Below are 19,729 nucleotides of genomic sequence, written 5' to 3' on the forward strand. Positions count from 1 at the left end.
AGGGCGTCCAGAGAGAAGCATGCGGACCAAATTAGGCAGATCCTTCCATGAAGACACTTGTCCTACATGCTGATCTCAGAACAGCTTCGCCTTCTCAAAAAGCAACGCTCAAGCCAAAATGCTAAGAGTCCTAGTGATGGATAAAATCCAGCAGCCCAGGAGCTGAAAATAAAAACCAGGCTGTTGTGTTGAGCGTTTAATTCCTTTTAGGGTAAAACTGGTCTCAGATCAGCACCCGAGGGCCACAGCGTGCACACACAAACACATACACACCCTGACTCACTTCAGTGTGTTGGGGAGGGACTTTAGGACTCTGGGCCGCAGTGTTAGGATGGTTTTGATAGACGGGGAACCTGATGTAGGTGAAGATTTTGTGCTGAAGGATGCTGGCTTGCTGCCAATAATATTAGCCCGTCGTGGAGGCGGGACGTTTGATCTACATGTCAGTTGTAGCAAAGTACACACAGGCAGCATTGGATGATAGGAGAGACACCAGTCAGTCCTGTCACGTTGTACTTTCTGTCATTTTTTTTGTACTTTTCCCTTTAATATGAACTAGGCATGCTGGTGATCCCAAGACTGGTGTGTCATGGTGTAATGGTGCCAAGCCCACTATAACCATGCTGTGATAATTAATAGTGATAAAAAGAGTTGTGTGCCTATGGCTGTGGAAGAAGCGCACCATCTGAGAGTAGGTGTGTATAATGGCAGCAGGTTATTGGCATTTTGCTCTTCAATCGACTCGTTTACTCTCTCTCCATAGGAAAACTGGGGCTTAGCCTGTACGAATCGATCATCTGTATGCATCCAAACAACTGTGTGGTGATACAAAATGGAGCCAGTTAACTTAGTTTGTTAAACATGCCATGAGGAAACTATCATTAATAGTAATTTGTCTGGAAAACCCATCCCTAATTGCTAGCACTCTAGGCAGAAGCAGAACTAGGACACAGTCTAGAAGTGAGGGAACACCCTGAGCTCACATTACGTAACACTTCAACATAGACTCCAACATAGAGCACACACACATTTCATAACGGAGTGAAACACTACTACGGGGTTGTCTGGTGGTGTAAATCCTTATGAAACTCATACACTGCCTTGCGCAAGTATTCGAAGCCGTTCCATATTTTGTTGTGCTCATCTGGAAATGAAATGGACTTAATTTGGATGTAATTTTGGATGTTATGAATATATAGCCCATGATATTGAATTGTGTGTTTGCTGCTGCCATGAAACGCCAACATTCGTTCTGAGCAAAGGAGTTTCTCTCAGAAGTCGTATAACTAGTTGAATGGAGTTGACCTGTGTGCAATCTCAGTATAAAGACATCTGTTCCTGTAACAGCACAGACCTCATTAGAGAACAAACAGCATCAATCAGTATCAATCAGGATTTTATTAAAAATAATTATCTCAAACTTTCAACATCCTGCATAGTATCATTACATTCATTATCAAAAATGGAATGTATATGGCACAAATTGTCTCATCTCCTACCCTGCCTGGAGGAGGTTGTGCTTTAAAAGTCAGTGAGCACGTAAGGAGGGCATTCGTCAGAGTAAAAAAACATGGGGCCGAGGGTAACACTGAAAGAGTTAGAGAGATCCATAGCTCAGATGGGAGAAGCTGTTCACGGGACAACCATAGCAACCAAAACTGGGTTTTATGGAAGCATGGCGAGAAGAAAGCCATTGAAAAAAAGTAATTTGTAAATGCCAAATGGCATGTCGGAGACTAGGCAAACTCTGGTTCTCTGGTCTCATGAGACTAAAACTCAACTTTATGGCCTTGGCACAAAATGTTATGGTTGCTGAAAGCCCAGCACTACTAATTGTCCTGAGAACAGTGAAGCATGGTGGTGGTAGCATGCTGTGAAGATGCTTTTTATCAGCAGGAACTGGGAAGCTGGTAAGGTTTGAGGCCAAGATGGATTTAGGCAAATACAGGGAAATCTTGGAAGAAATCCTGCTGACGTTCTAACAAGATTCTACACTGAACGGGTTCAAAACCAAGAACCTGAATGTGTTCGAATGGTCCGGGTAAAGCGCAGAACACAAATTGACTGATCTGTAGCAAGACTTAAGAGCTTGAGAAACTTTGCCAAGAAGAACTGGGAAAGATATCAGGAACCAGATGTGATAGAGTCATATCCCAGAAATCTGGAAAAGAGGTGAATACGTATGCAAGGCACTGTATAGACATATGGATTCATTTTACAGTAGTCTTCACCCCACTCTTTAAGGAACAGATTTAGGAGGGTCCATGCGGATGTCGTATTTGGTACACGCTGGTAACAAAAAAAAAAGTGACTTTCACTGTCTGAGCTCAAATTTCACAAAAAACTTTTAATAAATAAATAAATAAATAAAAATGCCAGATACAGTGCACAGGCGCTTGCGACTGCATTCAGGCTAGTGCAGCTTGCATGCAGTGGGATTAAGGGGTCACACATCACACTGGCCCAAAAGCATGCTGACAAACTTACCTTAAATCATCCAAACTCAAATTCCTGGAATAACAGGCATAATGGGGTTACTGCAGTAATCTAGAAACATCTGCACTACACTACGAGTAATGAAACAGCTGCAGTGTACTCTGCACTCCATGTCACTCAGGAATTTTGATAATACAAGAGGGTCATATCAGTAAGTAAGTTATTACAGTCTGATGGACGCGCACACACACACGTACCTGTTTAGCTTAGCATTTCTGGGAGGAGATTCAACACCGCACAGCAGGTATCTGAAATACTGCGAAAACAGTGAAAGACGCACAGTTAAAGAAATCGAAACTATTTCTTATAAAAGTTCATGCAATTTTCTCATACCACTGTGCTGATTTCAAAAAAGAGCAACAGCCCAAACAATTAATCATGATCGCTCCCAAAGCACTGGAAAATTACCTTCAGGCAGTCGTTGGTCTTTCTTTGTTGTTTTTACACTGAATGTCATAACAAGTGAACATCAGTGACTACCAACGTACAATAGAGTACAATAAAGGGCGGGGGACAGACAAGGCTGGACCAGCAGTTAAAAAAGAAAGAAGGGACAATTTATAAAAGTCATTGTGTTGATTCTAGTTAAGCATGTTGGTGTAAAGTGTATCAATATCGCACCGACATTTTGCTCTGCAAATACAAGCCTCTCAATCAGAATACTGTCAAAGATTCAGAAGGTATAGAAATTGGGAGTGTGATCTGGATGGATCTCTATGGTGTGTACATTTCACTTGCAAGGGGAGAAAAAAAAGATTTTAGACTTATATAGTCTATTAAATCACAGCATTTCTGAAGCCCTTTTTTAAATGCTGTGATTTAATAGACTATATAAGTTTTGGTGTTGCACCTAGGCCTACTATATAATACTTGAGTACAAAGCGCTACAGAAAAAAACACACTGGTACACTATAAAATGAATCTTGAAAGGCTTTGTGTAGGATACTGTTCTAGTACTGTTTTAAATCTTGATTATAAGTCAATATATCAGTGAAGAAACAAAATACTCTGTATTGATTACTTCATCACTGTGGCAAAACATCGGGGTGAAGACATTTTCCAGCAAGGACAGGACGTGCTCATAGGCCTCAAAGAGACATCGCATCTTTTGCAGCTTCACTACGCCTGGGTACGGGCCGTCTGCAACTGCACCGAGAGAAAGAGACAGAGCATGGGAAAAGAACTTAAAAGAATGGCAGAAGACTAAAAAGAAAACAAGAGCAGTTGACTCTGAGTGAGTGAGTGAGTGAGTGAGTGTATGTAGACGTCAGTTTAAATTCATAGAGAATTATAGTTTCAGTCGTGTCTGTTCATCCTCTTTTTTCATTATAGCCTTTAATGATGCCCTGTAGGCGACATCCTCAGAGAAATATGTACGTCATCTTCACCATTCCGGGCTGATTATTGTTGTCCACAGCTTCTATATTCTTAAATATAGCTTGTTTGGGGGCGGGGCTCATAATCGCAAGTCTGAGTTCTCTACAAAGGAATTCCTTCCGAACCGCAATTGTCACTTTTTGGTTTGTAAAACACGAGGTGCTTGGTTCATCCGTTTGCTGCTTTTTTATTACTTTCCTGTGGTACCAACATTCAAGCAGTGAAGAACAGAGCTTTTTTAAGTGCATGGCATGTCATGTGCAGAAATACCTGTAAGCGAGGAGCTGTTCTCGTATGAGATTGCGAACGGTGAGCTAATGACAGTGTGTTTTTATACATCAACAACAATAACAACTAATGTGGAACTAATGTGACAAATTGAACCAATCGTGTTACTCGGCATACAGAATGGAAAGAGCACAGCTTCCACATCGGGGTACGGGTGAAGCGAACCCCGGTCCACTGTTTTCCAGAGAACCACGGATCGGTTCTCTAGACCTCTGTCTGGCTACAATTTTTCATATTTTTCATGACATGGCTGAGAGTCTGACAGCATGTGATTATGTTATAGAGGAAATCTGGCCACAATCAACACAGTGTAATGAAAGGTGGGAAAAAACACTAATCATAAGACGAACTGGGCGCCAGATCTGAAATTAAAACTACACCACTAAGCTCAACGAATTATGATTAGTTGATTATTGAGTGACGTCACTATCATCACAACACTGACTGAAACAATATCTTTTGGAAGAATCTTTTGTTCATCCCTCCTGTACAGTTCCAGAGACTTGCAGGAACTATATGCCACTGAAGCTGTTCTGAAAAAACCTTAGTTAATTAGAGTTAATTAAGCATAGTTATTTAAAAAGATGTATAGCTGCACTCACTGTTGCGGATTTCCTCGATGATGAAGGGGTCGAAGCTAATCTTGTCGATGCTCTCCTCCAGGCAATATGTCACATAGATCTTCTGTACCTCACCATGCAAGCACTGCATCTCAGAGTCACTCAGCTCCGGACACAAGATCTTATCATTGAACTCCTCTAACACACACACACCAGATAAACAAAATCACAAACTGAGAGTGATATATTGTGCACCCTTAGCATGATCTTAAAGATTTTAGTATGTTTCATTATTAATGGCAACCAAGAACTGTTACAGGAAGAGGCCGTATCACTGACATTGCAATCCCAAAACCTAACCATCAAATTACTGAGATTATCACATTTACATATTTACACACCACTAACTACTTTAACCAAACCTTTAAAATAACATTTAAAGACATGATGCCACAAACTAGTTCCCAATTCAGCAACTACATCTTGCTGCAAAAAAAAAAAAAAAAAAAAAAAAAAAAAAAACCATCAATGAGTCACAATGTTCAAAAATGAGCTAAATTCACAGATGTACAAACATATTGCAACTAAGGATTCTGAAGTTCGTGGCCAGAAAAGTGTATAATACGTATCTCAGTGGGACTTGGTGGTGGAGCTCTGAAGCTGAAACTATCCTTGATTTAAACACACAAACGTATGTCATTTGTGTATATGTGTGTATTGGTGTGTTGAGATGTTGGGTAGGTACTTAATAAGTCTCACAGAGTCACACTTAAAGGAGTTAAAAGTGACCCCAAAGCTGTGATGCCTTATCGTTAACCACTAGACTGACACACTCATTTCTGCTATTATTGCACTTCTCTACCAAAGCGCACACCCACAATACGTGCACACACACACACACACACACACACACTCACCCACAGCAAGGCAGAACTGCAGCACATGCACGGCTCCCTCCTGTTTGAGAAAACTCATAAAGCGGAACAACAGATCCTGCTGATCACGAATCTCCTTCAGGTCCAGCTTCAGCACCTAACACACACACGAACGTGATTACACACAGATCTACACGTATATATTCTGTTTCACTATGAATATTTGAAGGAATTTTCACTAGACACTACATGCCACATGAAGATCTAACAACTGATGTCACCCAGATATACATTTCTAGGACTTTTTATTATTGCTATCTTAGTGGACTTACAGAGGGATTTTTGTTGCGGGAGTCTGCAAATTTCTGTAGGAAGGGCACCAGTGCAGACGGAGGCTCAGTTGCTGGCTCAGGCTAACACAGAAACATGACAAATGAGTCACAGATCAGAAGCTCATTTCTACAGCTGAGCCACATATTGCAAACGTGACCTGAAGATTTCTCAATTACATCACTAAAGCCTATGAAATTACGCAAGTTGTTCTAGTTCCTTTGTTGTGCTTTACTGTTAATTTACTGTAACGGAAGCTCTGACAGTAGTCCCGGCTGCAAGCTTTATATTATTGCACTCATCATAATAACACACCATCATTTCTATAGCAACAACAGGACACGCCACGTAATTTAAGATTAATGAGGGTGAACCTTTCTGTAACATTTATGGAAGGTGCCTTCGGTGTCAGTGCTTTGTATCAGTAAGCTTACAAAGTATTTTCCAAAAACAGTACACTCCCAAATGCTTCATTTCTAACGTAATAACATTAGCTGGTTTCCCATCTCACGTTCACTTAGTGTTTACTTTATATAGTTTATGCTGTAATCCTCCTCAATATTCAGCTGCCAAAGCTAAGACAGACAGCCTCCTCCCAAGCATATTTGACTAACTGCTGAGAAATTAATCTTTCTTCACTGTTATTTAAGTAAATCTAGAAGCTAAGCTTGCTATTTAGTTGCTAAGATGTCATTAGTTTTTTTCGTATTGGTACAAAAACGGCTCCAGGCAACAAGCACTTTTTAAAGGAAAAAAAAAACTACGTGTCAGGTAAATCTGAAATCACTCACAGGAGTGTCATCAATGAACAGGAGCACCATGTGGTTCACCGTGTCCTGGAAAAGAAGTAGGAACAGGAACTCAATCGTAAATCGTACACCGCGTCTACTCCAAAATCTCTATTTAATATAAACAGTAGAGATTATGAAGCTTACAAAAATGCAACTAAGTAAAAAAAAAAAAAAAAAAAAAAAAAGAAGAAAAAGAAATACATTTCTCTTTTAGTGGAAGGGATGCAAACTCTCATAAGTGCTACATCAGCTTTAATTCCTGTAGATTTCTGTTTCTTATGACGACAGAAAAATTAAACAAATGAAAAGGAAACTATTAATCTGCAAAATGCCGCAAATTTAAACGTATTTGGAACTTTTGAACCCAGTTCTCATTTGTTTCTCGTCTGGAAACTTTCACTTTAGCCAATAATAAAATTCACACACTATTCATATTTACACCAAATGTCACCAAGACATATTTATAGCAGATTATATAAGAACTACTGTCATGTATTAGGCGAGTGACACCAAATCATGACTCCAGCTTCAGGAAGGAACTAGCTTTTTAGCTTTGTCCACTTTTTTATAGATTAATACATGCCTTACAGTGTCATGGTAAATGTGTGATGATTTAGACATGTAGTCTGCACAAGGCGCGTTACATTTTAATATAAACTTTCCTACATGTTAGTTACATTAGCCTGGTACCTGTAGCTCCATTAAAAAAAGAACAAGCAAAGTTCCAATATTAAACCTCTTGCCTAATCGACTACATTTGTGGAAAATTGTGCAAACTATCCCATTAAACACTAAAGAACACTAAAATTAAGAGCGCTTTCACACTTGACCTGGATACACACCAAGTATGGATTCTAGGCTCATTTAGTCAAGGGCCGATATCATCGCAGACAATCTGTACTTTCCTGTTCCACATTATTAATACTTGCACCACAGTGTTATTGTATTCTCAAATCTGACACGTCAGAAAGTGATTCATTTTATATAACAGCAGCTCTGACTGTAGGAAAAACCGCACGTTCTGTTTATTTTCATATGTTATTGTTTCTATAGCAACAGCTAGCACTTGGGACTTGTATGGCAGACACGCCACATAAATCGATTTTAAAAAACGTGCCCAAGTGCTGATACTTTGAGGTTTTCTTTGAGGAGATGTTTATTTAACATTTATGGAAGGAGTCTTCAGTGTCAGCAATTTGTACCAGTCAGAAGTAAAGCTCTGTTCTTTTAAGTTTACCGCCATGGAAAAGTCTTCAGGGCAGATGACTTTGTCCTTTGCGGTTTCTTTGATAACGTGACAAGCTCACAACAAAAGTTTTTTTGTCTTAGTAAGTTATAAACAAAAGAGAGGCTGATAAGGGAGCGACTGTTTATCGTTGTTATGATGTGAGTCATAACAGGATCTAACTTGTTTTGCGGACATTCCACAACGTCAAATGTAACTATAAACAGATAAAAAGTATGGGTTGTTATTGAAAAAATACAAATTGTTAACATCGGCAAATTGTTGAGGTATAAGAGGAATGAAACACTTTGTGACATGCTGTTTAGGATGATAATAGTAACGCTGCTTTGCTTTGATCCACATCGAACCACATCACCTTTGATTATTTTCCTCTAACAGCATGCTCCTAAATGTTTTATTCCTTACAAATTGCATAATTTATTTAAGTAGTTTTGTGGGACACTGATTTACAGTTCAGATGAAGCCCTTGAGGCAAAACTGCTATTATTTAGTAATATAATGCTGCTGTTTTCTTTTTTTTTTTTTTACATCTTTATACATTTTATACATTTCTTGTTTTTGTGAATGTTATTATTTAGCATCTGGTCGCAGAAGCAGATCTCTTTCATTCATCGTGTATACCACAGATGAGTTTATTTGAAGCAAACTTTTTCAGGAGGATGAGAAACAAAAGATTGACCAGTCTTGGTGCAAAAGCGCAAGTGTGAAAACGCTTTGTTTAGATGTTTAGATCCTTACGTACAGGGTCGGCCATGAAGTCCATGGTTGGGAGAAACACAGAGCCAGTCATGACTTCTCGAATCAGCAGAGACAGAGATCTAAAAGTGGAACAACACAGAGTAATGTTTGATCACAGATCACACTAACGTTCCTTTAACAGTCATTATATCTTACATATAAAGCTCACTGCTGACAACTTTCTCAGCTGATAATATTCAGCTGATGCAGATTACAGAAGTGAAAATGAGAGCTGACATTTTAAAAACGAGTCTGCTAACTCCACCAAAAAAAAGAACACATTCGTGAACACACACACAAAACATCTTTTGCTTATAAAGCGCACAGGAAAAACAGAACAATGGACCACAGACATTATCCTTTCCGCCCCTGTGCGGCAAAAAGTTTGACATGTCATTCTTTAATTAATAAACATGATTAGTGTTGGGAAAAATCGCTGTGTATAAGAAGAATAAAACACTTATGGATATATTGGTATAGGAACGTTCTGGTGGTAACAGTAACACCGCTTCACAGTCTGGCTGCATCACATCACCCTGTTATTGATCTTTGTTCTATTACAGCACACACTGTCGTTTTTTTTATTCCTTCCTTATATGACTTATGCACTTCCTGGATTTTTCTAAAAATAAAATACTTGACAGGAAAGCAAAGACTGACCTAAGGTCTTTAGTGTCAAATGTCCTCACACTCACCCGACAGTCTCAAAAAAATATACAATGTTTTTACAGATTACGTTTGGAAAAAATTAAAAACTTAAAAAAAAAAGAAGCCAATGTGTGTATCATTGTGGTTACTGAGGTTAAGTAAGAATTAGGTTTAGACATAGCATTAATTAGCTAATGTCTGTGGCAGGTCCTCATAAAGATAAACAAGAGTGAGTGTGTGTGTGTGTGTGTGTGTGTTGGGGATTCAGTCCACCAGTTTTTAAGTCAATCTGTTGTACAGCACACAAGAAACCTTAACAGAAACATCAGCATCGAAAAAACACACACTATATCAGGATTATATACTTGGCTGAGGTAGAAATATACTTGACTTGGTGAAGTGATGAAGAAAGGATGCAAAAAGAGTGATAGAAGCAGATTAGTAGCATGAATGATGTGTCTCTGGAGCTCTTTTTAATGTTGACAAAACACTATTTTAAGGAAACTAACATTTCACACTGCGCTAACTTTCAGGAGTTTATGTACAATTTGTTACATGTTTGGGTAGAACAAGCCTTGTGTGAGTGTCAAGTGTGTGTGTGTGTGTGTGTGTGTGTGTGTGTGTGCTACACCTGCAGTCAGTAGCTTTAGGAGGCATGACGTAAGGAAAGAGCATCTCTGTGAGCTTCCGTAAGTAGAGCAGCTCGTCTCGACGACTGCGCAGAGCCACGTGCAGATCTGCACCATACTCCTCCAATGCCGCCTGCTGCAGGGGCCGGTTTTTATCCACTGCCCCCACACACACACACACACACACACACACACACACACACACTCTTCAACTTCAACATCAGCTTCATGTGTTAATCATATCACATTTAGATGTACATTTGCGTCACATGACTCACCTTTCTGCTGTGCTTTGGCAGCGATCTCTATGTGCTTCATGGCTGCTTTCATCATTTTGCCAGTGACGACTGATGGAACGTTCACCTGGACAGAGGAAGTGTCAGAGCCACAAGCCTGTATGTATGAATGTAATCCCAAGGAATTACTTTTATTATGTAAGAAGAACTGTACTTCATTGTTATAATGATGATAAATCGCCCAAATAATAAATAAATTCATTACAAAGCTTAAAGATTACACTAAACATGTAGTTTCTTTCTTGTTCTCACGCTTTCTTTTTCTTAATTATTATGCAAAATGTATTTTCAAATAACCTTTTTGTTATATGCTCTGTTGTTACATTATGACTATTTCTTATAACATTTATTTTCATATAATAATTATCGATTCTGCAACATTTTGCATTAAGGCTCATTTAACTAACACTAACAAATTAACAAGATGTTAACACACATTCATTTACGTCAAACTAAATACAGCTGCACGTTTATTTCACTCCTAGCTAAAAACAAATTCATGTAAATTAAATTCCTACAGATTACTACAAATGGTGATAATTAGTTAAATTAAATATTGGCACCCACCGATCAGGCTCACTTACAAATTTTGCACTGCAAATGTTTTTATTTTTTATTTTATTTAATTTTTTTTTAAATTAATAGATACAAGCATTAACTACTTAGCATCATTTATGGTTTATTAATGCTGAAGTTCATGGTTTGATAATGTTAATGTATTGTAACTTTATTAACATAATTAATTAATTCTAATTAATTTACCTAATTTAATGAATTGATGTGATATTTCATTTTCTGAAGCATCATTTCACAGAGCCTGCTGCTCACCTTCTGGGCTCGCCGAACCAGAACGGAGGCGAAAAAACGAAACGTCTGCCTGAGTTCGTCCACGCACGCCTCATCATCTGTAATATCCCTGAACAACACAAAATCCTGACACAGCTTAACTACAGAGCAGGCAGTAACCCAAGGATCACACAAAAACATACAACTAAACATGTGGAAGTTGTTTCACTCTGCAGGGAAAAATACACAACGGTGATATGTGATTGTGCCTTACCTGTACCATGGATACACAAAGTTCTCTAGGACCAACTCCAGCACCTGGACACCAGTGAAACGCAGAACATTAAAGATTTTATGAGTACTCCTTACAGTGCTGACTGAACGGACCTATAAGTGGTTAGTGAGCACACCTCTCCGATGGAAGCGTCCACCTTCGAGTGCACTTTTAAACCCAACCATGGCTGGTAGTTTTCCAGAAGAAGAGCCGGTCTATAGATAAAAACAATTAAAGGTGCCTCATGTTATTATTTTTATTATTATTAATTCCACTGTGATATTATGAAACATGGATTATTAGAAATTTACTAATAAATATCAATATATGTAGATTTTCCACTAATCCATATATTTAACAAATACAGTGTTATATCATGATGCATGTAAGACTCTTTGTGTTGCAAATATTTATTACAAACATGTATCACCCACAAATTAATTATTTAGAAGTAACAGATGCCTGTAAATAAATAAATAATAATTAAAGTTGTACAATATATAATGCAGAGTTACTTCAAATTTTATATATTATAATATTTGATCAATAAATTTACATATTAACCATAATACATGTACATAAATACATGTAACTGATGTGTATACTCCCATATATTTAATAACAGGCAATAATCCATAGTTATGAAATGTATTATTACAGTATATTTGAAAATATGTTTCAGACTGTACACATACAAACATTTCTCTGACAATACATTTAAAATAATGAATGTCTGAACACCAAAAATGAGACAATAATGGAGAAGATATAAATATGAAAACCAAAATCTTATGTCTGCTTCATAACTAGTGCTTGTAACACTCCAGGGGTCTCATTGATCAACCGTGCGTATGCATAGTTCTGTGCATAAACCGTGCATACGCATGTTTTTCTTGTGTGTATGGATATGTATATGTAGAACTACTCCAGACCATGTGTACGTGCAAACCCTTACTGGTAGAAAAGTGTAATCGCAGGTAAACTGATTAGATGAAGCACCCATCACACTTACTGTCAATCATATCAGAGTAACTGACAGAGTAATTACTCAGTGCTCACAACAAAGTGCAGACGGGTGTGAAAGTAAAAACGTATAAAAGACACGTCTACGGATTGATCAGGATGATGCCTCGCTTGAAGAGCTGGCACTCGCAGCTTCTGCATGGAAGAAAAGTATTTTTAAGAAGCGCTAGAAACTCTTGAAGAGTGGCTCATCAGTCGATTTTTAAAAACTGCATCAGTGCAGATCTGGGGTTTTTAGCCTCGGGCACATTTCATCCAGAAACTGAAAACAGGTCTGGCATTTCCCAACCAGCTCTGAGCTGAATAATGAATAATGTAATATAATATATTTCTAAATACGCCAGCTGAAAGGACAATAATAATTTTTAAGGGATTTTTATGCCATCACTGGTTTTCTAAATGTAATTAGGACAATAGAAAATGAATAATCATTTTATATAACCATAAAATCTTAAAAAAAAAAAAATTCATATTTATTTCTTGGGCAAATTTCTTGTAAAAGTATCAAATAAACAATTTTTTGTTTGCAACAGTATCTGTTCTTCATTGGTGAAGTTCAGCTTGACCTACTCCTTGCCGTATCGCCATCAAACAGGTTACTGGGCTTTTATTAAAGGGAAGTTCTTTACCATATGAACGTGGCAGAACAGTGCACGAGTAAAGTTATTTAGAAGGCGTGGGATTTATCAATGGCCACTGTATACACACTTGGAGAAAATGTATCACTTATAAATTACTGTATCAAATGAATAAACAAAAATGTTCACCGCTGCTGCTCTGTGCTTGAACGACAGTGCTGCAATACTCTACCTGTGTCGGTTGCACTTGTTCTTCCCACAAACTGCACAACTGTGGCCCTGTGGGAAGAGCTCGTGCTGCTCCTGCTGCTGTGAACCACACACACACACACACACACACACACACACACACAGGAAGACAGCAACAAGTCAGCTTTCCCAAAGACTCATCATAATGAGGAAATAACAAGAACTTCTAAAGGCAGGCTCTTACTTTATCCTTGGTCGTTATGGAGATCAGGACATTTGGCACGAGGCTGTTGGGACTGAGCGAGCAGTAGAAGGTGATCGCTCCAGCCAGGAAAAACCAAAATATCATCAGGACATGGAGATATCTACAGAGACGAGGAGAATTTGGAAAACTCAGCAACAGCGTATGTACTAATATAAGTAATTAACCACTGTATTTAAATTCTTTAAAGTTAATAGGTAAGGAATGCAACACTTGGCGGTGTGCTGTTCTAGGAAATTAATCAATGATGATGAAAGTGACATAAAGTGGAGTAACTGTTACCACACCAATTTTTCTTTTTCTATTTTTCTTCTTATTATTATTATTTTTCTTTCTTTTGTTTCTATAAGAGCACATCCTGAAGGGGTTAATTCCTCGTAAACAACTGCAATTTACAAAATTACTAATTTTATTTATTTATTAAAAAAAAAAAAGGCGTGTCAAGCTTTTTATCCATTTATAATTACAGTGGACTAATGTGGACTGTCCGTGAAACAAGTTATTTCACATCATCACTCTCGTTATAGCAGCTACAGAATCACTCACTCACAAGCCCCTCATTTTTCTCTTTTGCTATAAGACATATCAGCCATAACATTAAAGCCACTGCCAGGTGACGTGAATAGCATTGATTATCTCATTACAGTGGCACCTGCCAAGGGGTGGAATATATTAGGCAGCAAGTGAACAGTCAGTTCTCGAAGTTGACGTGTTGGAAGCAGGAAAAATGGGCAAGCGTAAGAATCTGAGTGACTTTGATTTGGACCAAATTGTGATGGCTAGATGACTGGGTCAGAGCACCTTCAAAACGGCAGGTCTTGTGAGGTGTTCCTGGTATGCAGTGATTAGTACCTACCAAAAGTGGTCCAAGGAAGGACAACTGGTGAACCTGTGACAGGATCATGGGCGCCCAAGGCTCACTGATGCGCGTGGGGAGTGAAGGCTAGCTTGTCTGGTCTGATCCCACAGAAGGGCTATTGTAGCACAAATTGCTGAAAAAGTTAATGATGGCTATGATAGAAAGGTGTCAGAACACACAGTCTATCGCAGCTTGAGCATCAGAACTGGATCATGGAGCAATGGAAGAAGGTGGCCTGGTCTGATGAATCATGGTTTCTTTTACATCATGTAAACAGCCGGGTGCGTGTGCGGGGAAGAGGCACCACCAGGATGCACTATGGGAAGAAGGCAAGCTGGCGAAGGCAGTGCGATGCTCTGGGCAATGTTCTGCTGGGAAACCTTGGGTCCTGGCATTCATGTGGATGTTACATTGACACGTACCACCTACCTAAACATTGTTGCAAACCAAGTACACCCCTTCATGGTAACGATGTTCCCTAATGGCAGTGGCCTCTTTCAGCAGGATAATGCGCCCTGCCACACTGCAAAAACTGTTCAGGAATGGTTTGAGGAACATGACAAAGAGTCTGAAGTGTTGACTCGGCCTCCAAATTCCCCAGATCTCAATCCGAACAAGCATCTGTGGGATGTGCTGGACAAAAAAGTCCGATCCATGGAGGCCCCACCTCACAACTTACAGGACTTAAAGGATCTGCTGCTAACGTCTTGGTGCCAGATACCACAGCACACCTTCAGAGGTCTTGTGGAGTCCATGCCTCGACGGGTCAGAGCTGTTTTGGTGGCACAAGGGGGACCTACACAATATTACGCAAGGTGGTTTTAATGTTATGGCTGATCAGTGTATATATAGCTTGTCATGTTAGTGAAAAAACACAAAGCACGTCATCCCTGTGTTAGACTTTCCCATGGTAGAAAACTTAAAGCACATTAATATGCTATGTACGGAATAACACGGAATGGTGTATGATACCACCACAAAGTGGATTATTTTCATATAACAGCGCAGCGTTATTCTTTTTATATTACAGCAATTCGCCAACATTTACACATTGATGAGTGAAACATTGTGCACTTAAGGGGTTATAATTAGAATTAATGTTGTGGAACATCTGGCAGAAAAGTCCGTTCCTATTCTTACGTACGTCATACACACGATAAACAGTCGTTCCCTCATCCCCTCACCTCTTTCGCTCTCTCTCTCTCCCTCTCTCGCTCTTAAAAAAACGCCGATTCTTATCTTTACCAAGAAACCAGAAAGCTTAAACTCCTCTGTGCTGAAGACTTTCCTGTGCTGAAGACTTTCCTGTGCTGTGAAAAGCACTTACACCCAAGACTCCTTCCATAAATGAAAGATAAATGTCTCCTAATAAAAAACTTCACCACATCCACAATAAGATTTTTCTTTGTTAAACAACGCCTTTTTAAAAACTAGTTTATTATTAGTCTTAGATTATCAAGTCCTTGTGTGTGAGCTGTTACTATAGAAACAATAACATATGAGAAAATGCACAATAATATTAACCTGTCGTTCATGTTACAGCCGGAGCTACTTTCCGAGCCGTGCTGTTATGCAGAAATAATGCACATCTTCTGACCAATCAGATTCGAGAATTCAACCACGCTGTGGTGTAAATCAATTTAATCCACACTTCCTGCTTCGAGAATTCAAAAGTTTCAATAACTTTAAATAACAAAAGTATATAAACAACAAATAATATACAGCAAATAAACAAAATACATTGTTATAGAAGTGTCATTGTGTTTCTGTTGGATTATTAATGTTTGTATTGCAATGAATCAATGATTTTAATCAGAACGTAACGTTTCTTTTCATGTGTCCCACTCACCTGTTGAGGATTATGGTTGAGGAGAGCATGGAGACGAGCACGAAGCAGATGAACGGGTACTGCCGGGCCACTTCCCTAATCAAGTCCACCTTCAGTCCCCTCCTGAGGGACTCGAGGAAAACTTTAACGCCTGCCATGTGGATCTGCCAAAAGAATAATAAAACATCAGAACTCTGTGAATGGCAAGATGTAAAAACATTTTATACCACAGCGCTGTTCTCGATTCTCAATCGGGGTTTCCGACTGCAATACAAATCACAGGTTTATACTAATGCGCTTATTCTAATTACTCGTTGTTTCTATGGTAACAACCTACACAGGATCTAACATAGTGGACACTCCATATAAGATATGCCTAATAATAAATGTTATTCAGCAAAGTATAATTGCTGATAAAGTGAAGTTTTTCCATAAGGAGACGTTTATTTAGCAATTTTTTGGAAGGAGTCTCCAGTGTCAGCGCTTTGTAATAGTCAGAGGTAAAGCTGTAACTTTACGTTTTCTACAGAGGGAGGGAGGATGTTGTGGAAAAGACGAGAAAGGCAAACAATGACTGTTTAAAGCTGCTATAACTTAGGGGATGACTTGTTTCACGGACGTTCCATGACTTTCAATATAACTATAAATGGATAAAAAGTATGAACACATAGAAAATGTTAGCGTTGGCAAGCGGCTGTGGTATAAGAGGAATAAAACACTTCAGGATGTGCAGCTATTGGAAAATATTCAATCACTAAGTTGCGTGTTTAACTATGAATGAAATTCTGAATCAACAGAACACAGATAAGTATATAGTTCAATCGTTTAAAAGTTATTGTTCCTGTGCTCATAGCCGTCTGAAAAAAAGGCTGACGTTTACACAGATCTGCTTTTATCCTGAACAAGCCGCAGGAAAAAGCTGCAGGCTCTTGTTTGAAGTCATTCGACTTGTTTAAAGACTGAAACTTTACAAGACTTCATGCTTGGTTTCGGAGTGAAGAGTAAATTATCACACTTTCCTGATTATCTCATCTTCCTTTTGTGATTTTTTCAGGTTCATATCTATTGTACATCCTCTATGTAACCTCTATTCTCTCTCTACCCCAACACACACTCACACACACTCACACACACACACACACACACACACACACACACACTTTTGTATTTCTATTATTGTGGGTTACTTCTAATCACAACCTCAGTGACCAAGAGGACGTTTTAGGGTTTTATTTAAATAAAACCTGCAGTTAAAGCCAATTTTCACAAAACAATCAAACAAAATGTCCCTTTAAAAATAAAACTGTCATAAAAAAAAGTAAATAAGAAATACATAAGAAATAAAAAAGAAATACATCACGCAAAAACACACACACACACACACACACGTACATTTAAAAATAGGTTTCTGTTTTAGAGGTGAAATTAAATTACACAGGCTGGGTATAATAACTGCACGAGCCAGTATCAGGTTTTTCAGTGAGCTCTATCTCAGTATCCGCTTACAATGTCGAGGAAACAGAAAACCCTGCAGCGGCATTGTGGGTAATGCTGGAACTGAAGCTGCTAGAATACTTATTATAACACCATATAAAGGGATACGAACCTTATTTTTAAGGCCATACATGTGTTTGACTAGTTTATTTGAAATTTCCTTATGTTCCTTATTATCTTATCTCCTACAAAATGTACAATATTAAACAACAGGACTAAACAAAAATTACATTCTATTAATATTAAAATTATGAACAGGCTCCAACATCACACACGTCCACACTCTTCTTCTGGTTAAAAAAAAAAATCTAACTGTTTTTATGGACTGAATTTGCATACTGAATCCTGATTGGCTCTTATATGTTATGACACAATAACAGCTTGGCTGTGATATTCAATACAAACTTTTCTGTAGTTTCCAATAAGATTTCCAACTTTCACCGCTTCATAAAGAATAACTCCAAAACAACTAGAAATACTGCCAGCGTCACGTTTCTCTTCATCACACTATTTTCATTTCACGCTATTGAACATCGTGACGTAATGCGAGTCTCATTGACGAGGCAGCAAAAGAGACACAGACTTAATTATTACTTCCGTACAAAAGAAGCTCAGAGCTTCAGATATCATCGTAATACCCCGAGTGAACAACCAATAAAATATTTAATCCTACCAGTTGAATCTAATAGCAAGCTGCAGTGACAGTCGTCTACTAACTGAAATAAATTTAGTATGTTTACACATAGACAAGTAATCTGACTGCAGAAAAAAAAGTGTACGCAAGTCACTAAATAATCAAATTTATACCACAGCACAGTCGAATTCTTGAATCTGATTGGTCAGAAGGTGTGCATTATGCTGTATAAGAGCACAGGTAGTGACATGTAACATGAACAGCAGGTTTATATTAATGCACATTAATACGTTATCGTTTCTATAGCACCAGGTCATACACAAGGACTTGTGTATGAGCTAAAGACTAATAATAAAATACAAATTTTTAAGAGGTGTTGTTTAACGAAGTAAAATCTGTTATCATTAATGTCGTGACATGTTTCACTAAGAGATGTTTATTTAACATTTATGGAAGGAGGCTCGAGTGTCAGCGCTTCCTAACAGTTACAGTGCTTTGGAAAGTTTCCCAGTTTACAGGACAGAGGAGTTTACGCTTTCCAGTTTCTCTGTACAATGACAAGCCGAGTTTTTTCAAGAGAGACAGAGAGAGAGAGAGAGAGAGAGAGAGAGAGAGGGAAAGCGAGAAAGAGAGAGAGAAAGCGAGAGAGAGGGAGAGAGAGAGAGAGAGAGAGAAAGTGAGAAAGAGAGAGAAAGAGAGAGAAAGAAAGCAAGAAAGAGAGAAAGAGAGAGAAAGAGAGATAGAGTGCAAGAGAGAGAGGAAGTGAGAAAGAGAGGGAAAGCGAGAAAGAGAGAAAGCGTGAAAGAGAGAGAAAGTGAGAGAGAGAATGCGGGAAAGAGAGAGAAAGAGAGAAAGCGTGAAAGAGAGAGAGAAAGCAAGAAAGAGAGAGAAAGTGAGAAAGACAGAGAAAGAGAGAAAGAGAGAGAAAGCGTGAAAGAGAGGAGAAAGCAAGAAAGAGAGAAAGTGAGAAAGACAGAGAAAGCGAGAGAAAGCGTGAAAGAAAGAGAGGAGAAAGCAAGAAAGAGAGAGAAAGTGAGAAAGACAGAGAAAGCGAGAAAGAGAGAGAGAGAGAAAGCGAGAGAGAAAGAAAGAGAGAGAACGCGAGCGTGAAAGAGAGAGAGAGAAAGCGAGAGCAAGAAAGTGAGAGAGGGAGAAAGAGAGAGAGAGATGTGAGAGGATGACTGTTTACCGCAGCTATAATGTAAGTGAGAAGGAACTAACTTGTCTCTCGGACATTAAATCTAACTATAAACCGTTAAAAAGTGCGACGTGTCGCTCATTAATGAGTTAAACACTGTAACTGTTGGCGAATCGCTGTGGTACAAGCGACGTAACACACTCCAGTCTGTGTAAAAACAATGCATTCAGAGGAGTAGCGCGTTTCAGTAACGTGACACGCTGCAGGGTTGTTTTTTTTTGGTCTTGTTAATTAAAAAAAAAACAAAAAAAAACAGGAACTGTTTCCAGCTGCTGTAACGTAAGCGATAACTGAGTGATTCCTCAGACATTCCACAACATTAAATATAAA

At 38.6% G+C, this 19,729-nt stretch overlaps 1 protein-coding gene across 5 annotated transcripts in view; it reads right to left on the reverse strand.

Moving 5' to 3' along the window:
• snx14 (sorting nexin 14) overlaps window positions 1-19,729 on the reverse strand; it is a 32,393-nt gene that overhangs the window by 11,772 nt on the left and 892 nt on the right. For 2 of the 5 annotated variants that reach the window (XM_053231681.1, XM_026918372.3), the window contains exons 2-17: window positions 16,095-16,237; window positions 13,369-13,489; window positions 13,168-13,244; window positions 11,471-11,549; window positions 11,335-11,378; window positions 11,103-11,190; window positions 10,257-10,341; window positions 9,981-10,137; window positions 8,706-8,781; window positions 6,718-6,762; window positions 5,929-6,009; window positions 5,639-5,753; window positions 4,764-4,919; window positions 3,518-3,642; window positions 2,694-2,752; window positions 2,488-2,511 (exon numbers count right to left, since the gene is read on the reverse strand). In XM_053231681.1, the coding sequence (XP_053087656.1) occupies window positions 2,488-2,511; window positions 2,694-2,752; window positions 3,518-3,642; window positions 4,764-4,919; window positions 5,639-5,753; window positions 5,929-6,009; window positions 6,718-6,762; window positions 8,706-8,781; window positions 9,981-10,137; window positions 10,257-10,341; window positions 11,103-11,190; window positions 11,335-11,378; window positions 11,471-11,549; window positions 13,168-13,244; window positions 13,369-13,489; window positions 16,095-16,231 (1,469 nt within the window). In that variant the 5' untranslated portion in view covers window positions 16,232-16,237. The remainder of the gene's footprint in view (window positions 1-2,487; window positions 2,512-2,693; window positions 2,753-3,517; window positions 3,643-4,763; window positions 4,920-5,638; window positions 5,754-5,928; window positions 6,010-6,717; window positions 6,763-8,705; window positions 8,782-9,980; window positions 10,138-10,256; window positions 10,342-11,102; window positions 11,191-11,334; window positions 11,379-11,470; window positions 11,550-13,167; window positions 13,245-13,368; window positions 13,490-16,094; window positions 16,238-19,729) is intronic. The other 3 variants (XM_034302194.2, XM_034302195.2, XM_026918375.3) reach the window with 3 other exon arrangements.

This window comes from Pangasianodon hypophthalmus, chromosome 30 (genome assembly GCF_027358585.1).
Source record: "Pangasianodon hypophthalmus isolate fPanHyp1 chromosome 30, fPanHyp1.pri, whole genome shotgun sequence".
NCBI classification, from domain to species: domain Eukaryota; kingdom Metazoa; phylum Chordata; class Actinopteri; order Siluriformes; family Pangasiidae; genus Pangasianodon; species Pangasianodon hypophthalmus.